This window comes from Oryctolagus cuniculus, chromosome 18, assembly GCF_964237555.1.
Source record: "Oryctolagus cuniculus chromosome 18, mOryCun1.1, whole genome shotgun sequence".
NCBI classification, from domain to species: domain Eukaryota; kingdom Metazoa; phylum Chordata; class Mammalia; order Lagomorpha; family Leporidae; genus Oryctolagus; species Oryctolagus cuniculus.
The window spans coordinates 52,802,992-52,811,871 of NC_091449.1; the positions used below are offsets into that span (position 1 = coordinate 52,802,992).

At 40.7% G+C, this 8,880-nt stretch overlaps 1 protein-coding gene across 11 annotated transcripts in view; it reads left to right on the forward strand.

Moving 5' to 3' along the window:
- NFAT5 (nuclear factor of activated T cells 5) overlaps positions 1-8,880 on the forward strand; it is a 155,857-nt gene that overhangs the window by 134,888 nt on the left and 12,089 nt on the right. For 6 of the 11 annotated variants that reach the window (XM_070062631.1, XM_070062630.1, XM_008257549.4 and 3 more), the window contains 2 exons: positions 347-430; positions 8,001-8,149. In XM_070062631.1, coding sequence (XP_069918732.1) covers positions 347-430; positions 8,001-8,149 — 233 coding nt within the window. The remainder of the gene's footprint in view (positions 1-346; positions 431-8,000; positions 8,150-8,880) is intronic. The other 5 variants (XM_070062634.1, XM_070062635.1, XM_070062633.1 and 2 more) reach the window with 1 other exon arrangement.

An 8,880-nucleotide genomic window follows, 5' to 3' on the forward strand; every position in this document is an offset into this window, starting at 1 on the left:
TAATTTTTTTTCTTACTATGGTTCAAGTATATTGGATAAGTTTTAAATGTGTGCTATTTTGGTGTCAGTCTTCTCCTCATCTTACGAGTACTGTTACTGAAAGGATTTTTTGAAATTAGTTTTGCTTTATTTTGGTAAGTGATCATATGGTCTGCCTACTTAGAAATTGATGAAATGTAGAGGGTAGACTGCTATTTACAAAAACTCATCTCAACATAGAATTCCTGCTACATAGATAATTTAATGATGATTTTTGAGAAAATATTCCAAGTAATTACTTTTAGGGTACATAATTTGATAGGATGAATAAATTTAAATCGATTCGTTAACTTTTTTTTTTCCACAGCAGCAGCTGGTGCTTTGAATGTAAATGTGAAGAAGGAAATATCCAGTCCAGCAAGACCTTGCTCTTTTGAAGAGGCCATGAAAGGTACTAAGCTGATTCTTCTCAAAAATTATAATGAGGGGCTGGCACTGTGGCATAGTGGGTAAAGCCACTGCCTGTAATGCCAGCATCCCACATGGGTGCCACTTTAATTTCCAGCTGCTCCACTTCCAATCCAGCTCCCTGCCAATGTGCCTGGGAAAGCAGCACAGATTGGCACAAGTCCTTGTATGCCTGCAGCCACGTGGGAGGACTGGAGGAATCTCCCGACTGCTGGCTCCTGACTTTGGTCTAGCCCAGCCCTGGGCATTGTGGCCATTTCGAAAGTGAAGTAGTGAATGGAAGATTTCTCTCTGTCTCTCCCTCTCTGTAACTCTGTGTTTCAAAAAATTATAATTATTTGACCCTATCCATTTTCTCTAGCAAGCTTTAGTATTTTCTTTTCTCATGTATTTGGAACACTTAGCAGAGTGTCTTCCATATTGCAAAGTAAATATTTGTGTATCTTTACTAAATACAGAGACTTGATTTCCAAGTTGATAATTTATTTCAGTCAGCATATAAACTTGATTTTTTAAAAGACACACGGCAAAAGTTTTTTTGTTTTTTAATTCCCCATTGTTAAAATTCTTAAAAGTATGCATAAAGTACAAAAATGTAGAATAACATCTATCAAGCTTCTTCTCCCAAAGCTTAGCATTTGACATTGATACTGAAATCTGAAATATGAACTATACACATCTGAAAAAGTTGTACTAGGTTCTTTAATTGTTCTTCCTGATGTCTTTACTCCCTTGCCAATCTCAAGAGACAGTGAAAATAAAGTGTATCTTCAATATGTTACAGTGTGGTACAGCAAATTAGTTCCTTAGCAAATTTTAAAAAATGTATTATATTTGAAAGGGAGAGAAAAAGAAACTGAGACATCTTCTATCCACTGACTCACTCCCCAAATGCCTGCAGCAGCTCCAGGCCAAAGCCAGGAGCCTGGAACTCATTCCAGGTCTCCCATGTGGGTGGCATGAACCCAAGTACTTGAGATATCTCCTGCTACCTCCCAGGTGTGCATTACCATGAAGCTGGGACTTGAGGAGTGGGGACTTGAATCCAGGAACACTCCATTATGGGATGGGGCATCCTAATTGCTGTGCCAAATGCCCACTCCAAATTTTGGCTTTGGCTTTGGCTTTTCTTTTTTCTCTTTTTTTTTCTCTTCTCTTCCCTCCTTCCCTCCCTTCATTTCTTCCTTCCTTCTTCCTTTCTCTTTCTTTGATAAGGAGATTAGAAATAGAGAGCTCTCCTCTGCTGGTTTACTCCCCAAATGCCCATGTTGACTGAGCATTCAACCCAGGTCTCCTTCATGGGTAGCAGGAATCCAATTATTTGAACCATCACCGCTACCTCCCAGGTTCTTCATTAGCAGAAAGCAAGTCAGGAACTGTAGGTGGGTATCAAACTCAGGCCCTCTGGTGTGGAATGCAGATATCTGAACCACCAATTAAGCACGACCTCTTAACAGATTTCAAATACAACTGTGATGTATCATTATGGTACTTTTACGACTATACATGAAGATGCCAGTTGTGTAATGACATGGACCTATAATTCTGACTTACACTTATATTTTTCTATGCTTAAACTCATGAGTTAAATAAAAATCTTAAATGCCCATTTAGTAAATTTAATCAAATACAGTGAAAATTTGGCCAGTAGTAAAAAGCAGCATTCACACACACACACACACACACACACACTCACACACACTCAGTACAACTTGCCATTATAATTTCTGACTATGAATACTTTCCAGAGTAGATTAGTGAGGAATTATAGACTACTAAATTACCTGCCAAGATAATCAGATTCAGCTGAAGGAAAATTCACAAGTTAGTAGATAGCCGTAGGTAACATTTATTTAGCATGTAAGTGCAAAGCAATATGCCAAGCTCTTTACAGGCATTCTTATTTAATCTTCCACATTCTCTAAGGTAAGTAACTTAAGTGATTCTCATTTCATGGATGAGGAAGCCAAAGCTCCAGAGAGGTTAAATAATTTGCCAAGGTTGCTTAGCTAGGTTCATAAAAAAGCATTTTAAAAAATGCTTCAGTATAAATACAAAAATCATTCAAATTGTTAATTATATGAATAATACCATGATTAATTAATTTTTAGAGAAAGTCAGGGATGTTTGTGATCTATCCTTCATCTGCTTTTCTCTGACAATCCCTTGGTGATGGTTGTACTGGGTAGAATATATTCTAATCCAATATGAAATTTCTCATATGAGTTTATGAATTGAAGGTTTAAAGGGTATGTTTAATTATAGTCCTTTGGTTAAAATCTTACTAGCCTAAAATATGGATAAAAAGCAGACTGGCATGTACATATTAATTGTTTTTCATAATTCAAACCTTATTTTGATAATTACAATATCAAATGAAAGTATGATACTAATTTTATAAAGATACAAAATTGAATCCTAAACTATCTTAGTTTCAGCTTTTCTTTTGCCATTTTAAGTAACAATATTTTTATTTATTTTTTTAATTATTTATTTAATTGAGAGGTAGAGTTACAGACAGTGAGAGGGAAAGACAGAGAGAAAAGTCTTCCTTAAGTTGGTTCATTCCCCAAATGGCCGCAACAGCCAGAGCTACACTGATTTGAAGCCAGGAGCCAGGTGCTTCTTTCCAGTCTCCCATGCAGGAGTAGGGGCCCAAGGACTTAGGCCATCTTCTGCTTTCCCAGGACATAGCAGAGAGCTGGATTGGAAGAGGAGCAGCCCCAGCTGCTAGAACCAGCACCCATATGGGATGCTGGCGCTGCAGGCGGAGGATTAACCTACTGTGCCACAGCACCGGCCCCTATTAATTTTTTAAAGATTTATTTATTATTTGGAAGGCAGAATTACAGGGGGCAGAGAGGAGAAAAGGAGAGAAAGGGAGATATCTTCCATCATTGGTTTACTCCCAAAGTGGTCATAACAGCCAGGAGTGGGCCAGGCCATCTGGGTCTCCAAATGGGTGGCAAGAACCCAAGTACTCAGACCACCTTCTGTTGCTTTCCCAGGCACATTAGCAGGATCTGAACCAGAACGTGAAGTGGCACTTTATATGGGATGCTGGTATTCCCCTAAATATCTAATTTTTTTATGATTCATATTTTTTTTTATTTGAAAAGCAAAGTTACAGCAAGGAAAGAGAGATTTCTCTGAAGCCATTTAATATTGTTTAAAGGCCTGTTAAAATACATGTGTGACTTTTGGGACATAATAATTTAGACTTTCTTTTGTTCCTCTCCTCAAAATACTATTAAATATCTTGGAAACAATTAAAAATCATAAAAAGGACTTTTAAATACGAAGAGAAAAACTTCAGCTGGCTAGAAACCTCAGAACTTGAAGAAAGACACCAACCACAGTGTTTTCTGGTTGTTGCTATTGTTGTTTTTAAGTCCCATTTATCCTGAATTGGGTACCAGACAGATTTGTAACCCAGAACTGCCAACAGGCACGAACAAAACATAAATCAGTAAATGAACAATAAAACTCTGCTGTCTTTGGCTAAAAGATTCAGAAGAGAAGAGCCCAGCAGAGACTTGTGAGATGACCCATGTCTATCGGCAGCAGCTGGCTAACCATTGGAGTTTTAGGGCCAACCCACCCCCTTTCCCATAGCTACAGCAACAACAACAGGACCTAGGAGAGCCAATCTACCCCATACCCCATAGCTGCCAGAAGCAGCAGACTTGATTTGCCCTCACTGAAACCCAGGAGAGCCAATACATATGCCAGATGCATCAAGTTGATCTGTCTGCAGGAATGGCAGAAGCAGAACTCAGGGGGCTGTGCCATTTACCAGCACACACCAACTAACAGCAAATAGATCCTCTCCCAGCACTGGCAGTGCCAGCAAACCCAGTATTTCCTTATCCTTCCTCCAGAGAGGGGAAGAGACAGAGACCCAGACCCAGAAACTCCTAGCTCTACCCAGGAGCCAAAGGAAAGGTAGGCCAGGCATTTCCCAGCCTTCCACTCAGTAACAAAAGATGACGAGGCCAGCAGTCTCCCAACCCTTTACCCGGTGGCAGGGAGCAGCCTAAACTTAAACCTTGGCCTCCCATCCAGTGGCAGAAGGCAGCCCATGTGGCTTGTGTCCTACCCATACAAAGAGTATTGATGATAGAATGGGAAACTAGCTGGCACCAGGGTACCAGAGAATATACCAGGGAGAAATACTTTCCGTCTTGTACATCAACCCCACCTAATGACACCAGGCTGGGCAGGGAAGCACATTCCATTAGCTAAGCCACCAGCAGCAGGAATCCAGCTAGAGCTCAAGAAGATGCACAACAGTGAAGCAGACCAGAATAGGGTTCAAGAAACTAAATTGTTACTGAAAACTACAGTATACATAAGTAGACCAAAACCCACACAGATTAAACAGGGTAGCCATCTGCTAAAGTAGATTTAAACAGAATCAGGAGTCTCCTAATGTAATACTCAAAATGGCCAACAAACAATAAAAATTCACTTACCATAATAACAACCAGAGCACTCACAATTTGAATGGAAAAAAAAAAGGAACTGATGTCAACACTAAGATGAATAACTGAGAAATATCTGACACAACTTTAAAGAAGCTGCCATAAAATTACTCCAACAAGGGTCTGGCACTGTGGCACAGCGGGTTAACGCCCTGGCCTAAAGCGCTGGCATCCCATATGGGCGCCAGTTCAAGACCTGGCCGCTCCACTTCTGATCCAGCTCTCTGCTAAGGCCTGGGAAAGCAGTAGAAGATGGCCCAAGTCCTTGGGCCCCTGCACCCACATGGGAGACCAGGAAGAGACTGAAGGTACTCTCCCAGAACTCAGTGCAGATCTCCCCTGTGCCTGGGAGAGACCCAGGTGCTTTGAACCATTAGCTGCTCTTTCCCAGGGTGTGCATGAAGCTGGAATCAGAAGCAAAGTCAGCCCTTGAACCAAGTGGCAGGGGTTGGGGGAGAGGGAGGGAGGGAGGGAGGGAGGTCTTCCATCCGCTGGTTCACTCCCCAGTTGACTGCAACGGCCAGAGCTGCACCAATCCGAAGTCAGGAGTCAGGAGCTTCCTCCAAGTCTTCCCACATGGGTGCAGGGGCCCAAGGATTTGGGCCATCTTTACTACTTTCCCAGGCCACAGCAGAGAGCTGGATCAGAAATGGAGCAGCCGGGACTTGAACCGGTGCCCATATGGGATGCTGACACTGCAAGCAGCAGCCCTATCTGTGATGCCACAGCACTGGCCCCTAGAGTGATGCCTTAATGGCTGCACCAAACTCCTGTCCTCCCCCCTATATTATTAAAAAATAGAGACTGGCATCCCATTTGGGCCACCAGTTCGAGGCCCTACTGCTGCACTTCCAGTCCAGCTCCCTTCTAATGTGTCTGGGAAAGCATTGGAGGATGGCTCAAGTTCTTGGGCCCTGCTACCCATGTGGGAGACCTGGAAGAAACTCCTGACTCTTGGCTTCAGCCTGGCCAAGCTCGCTCTGTTGGGACCATTTGGGGAGTGAACCAGCAGATGAGCAGATGTGAGACCTCTCTCTATGCCTCTCTCTCTCTCTCTCAACTCTGCCTTTCAAATAAATTTTATACAGATTATGTGCACACATACACACACACACACAACATGGCACTCTGGGAATACCCAGACAATCCACAACAAACCAAATTGACTATGATAAAGCTAAAGTAAAATTAATTCATTCTTTTCTTCATCCCACAAGTATTTGTTGAGTACCTAACTATATACTAGGCAATAACAAACTCTCTGCTTTTATAGAGCTCACATTCTAGTAGAATTCAAAAGCAAAATAACAGTTGAGTTTTACAGGATCAACTGGGAAATATCACTGATGGTCTTTCCAAGTCCTGTGCAATAGTCCTGGACTGTTTTTGAATGTCTCAGTCAAGATTGGATTATGGATTGAATTGTATCAGTATTGGTTAAATCTTGGTGAAAATAGATCCAAAGTATTCATGAGTAAATGATCCATTTCTCAAATTACTTAGGTGAAAGAATAAAATACAGCACGTTAAAAGTTAAGGGAGCACTTTTCTCTCCCTCTATATAATCAGTTGGCTATGAAGCAAGTTGAAGTAAGATTGGGAAGTTTAAAATATTTTTAAATCAAAATATCTACAAAGGTAGCCATTCAACTCATGGACTATATGCCATTTAAAGTCATCTCTGTAGGGCCGATGCTATGACGTAGTGGATTCAGCTGCCATCTGCAGTGCCAGTATCCCCTGTGGACACCAGTTCAAGTCCAGGTTGCTCCACTCCGAGCCATTTCCCTGCTAATGCACCTAGGAAAGTAGCAGAAGGAGACCCAACTGCTTGGGCCCCTTTCTCTGTAACTCTGCCTTGCAAATAAATAAAACAAATCTTAAAAAAAAAAAAAAAGTCCTCTTTGTAGCCAGTATTTGTCAGTATCAAATACAAGATTTAACAGCTGTGGTTTCTGGGGAATCTGTATGTCTCTCCGCAGCTTCTCAAAGTAGTGGTAAAATTTTAGGTCAGGATTTGGCTTAATTCTTAGAACTGTCATTAGCCACAGCAGTAGATTTCACTAAGTGCCAGTGGCAGACTCAAGTAGATTTTAAAAAGAAAGAAAAGGAATCAAAGCAGAAAAGTAGATAAAATCTTGAAACTTTATATTGCCAGGCAACCATCTGCTAAGAGGAGAGTTTAACAGTTGTAATTGAGTAGCTCTGAACTCCTGGAGATTTCCAGGTTGTATCCTATAAAAGGAGATTTCAAAAAGTTTTTAGACAAATTGACTTAAATAAGTTTATTTTTACATGGAAAAAAAAAAACCTTGGAAATCCATGCATAGTTTTTCATAACACATATTGTCTATGAATTTGGAAAATGCCTTGTGTGTGTGGATTTCAAAAATGTTTGCACCAAAATAGCTTATCTTTTAAGTCCATTTTCCACAAACTTTTGAAATACCCTCATAGATCCTGACCATGTTATGTTGGTGTAGTTCAAGGTATTTGGAAAGGTGGTTTTTTTGTTGTTGTTTTTTTTGTTTGTTTGTTTGTTTTTTGACAGGCAGAGTGGACAGTGAGAGAGACAGAGAGAAAGGTCTTTATTTTGCTGTCAGTTCACCCTCCAATGGCCGCCGCAGCCGGTGTACCGCACTGATCCGAAGCCGGGAGCCAGGTGCTTCTCCTGGTCTCCCATGCGGGTGCAGGGCCCAAGAACTTGGGCTATCCTCCACTGCACTCCCGGGCCACAGCAGAGAGCTGTCCTGGAAGAGGGGCAACTGGGACAGAATCCGGCGCCCCGACTGGAACTAGAACCCGGTGTGTCAGCGCCACAGGCAGAGGATTAGCCTAGTGAGCCATGGCGCCGGCCTGGAAAGCTCTTAGAAGATCCAGTTTGATAATTGAATTACTGAAGCCTACAGGAGTCCTCGAGCCCAGTATACTTTGTTAACACTAGCTTTGTGTCTCATATCATAGCATCAAAAAATACATTCAAATCATGACTTATAGTTAATACGTTATAGAGGAAATAGTTGATTATGTTTGTGATTTTAAACTTTTTTTGTATTTTTGTGTGTGCAGCAATGAAAACAACCGGATGTAACTTAGACAAGGTAAATATTCTTCCTAATGCCCTGATCACTCCACTGATACCAAGTAGTATGATTAAGAGTGAAGATGTTACTCCAATGGAAATAACGTCAGAAAAAAGATCTTCTCCTATTTTTAAGGTGCGTTACATTGACTGATATCCCAGATCTTTAACTTATATGTAAAAATTGCTGTATTTTACTTTTCCTATTTATTTCACATTTGTCTGGCTTTGGATATTCTTAGGTTCTTAATGAATTTTACTTTTCAGAGTAAATGCTTTATTACATAAGGAAAATTGCCTACAAAAGTAACTTTCAACATATATTTTGAGAAGAGAAGAATTAGTATGTTAGGATATGGAATATAAATGAAAATTTTAACATTTTCAGAGTAGAAACATTTTTCTGTGTCTTCCCTAGTCTTTCCCCATAATTCCTCCTCCCTTTTTCTCCTAATAATGCTACTGTTGATCTGGAAAATCAGTTATTTTGATGTCTGTTATTCATGAACCTTAGAAATAATGTATCGTTTTTACCCTTAATTTGCCTAAGCATATAAATAACTAATTATTTCTCTACTTCTTTAATTGACTCTCTTTGTGTGTCACGCTTTAAAAAATATGTCCTAGAGAGGACATTGTGACACAGTAAGTTAAGCACTGCTTTGGACGCCTACATCTCAAATTAGAGTGCTAGTTCAAGTCTCAGCTCCTCTACTTCCAGTCCAGCTCCCTGCTGATTGCCTGGAAAATAGTAGATGATTGGAGCTGCAGCTCCTGGCTTTGGCCTGGCTCAGTTTTGGATATTGCAGGTGTTTGGGAATAAAACAAGAATGGACTCTCAGTCTCTCTCTTTCTCTCAGTCTGCCT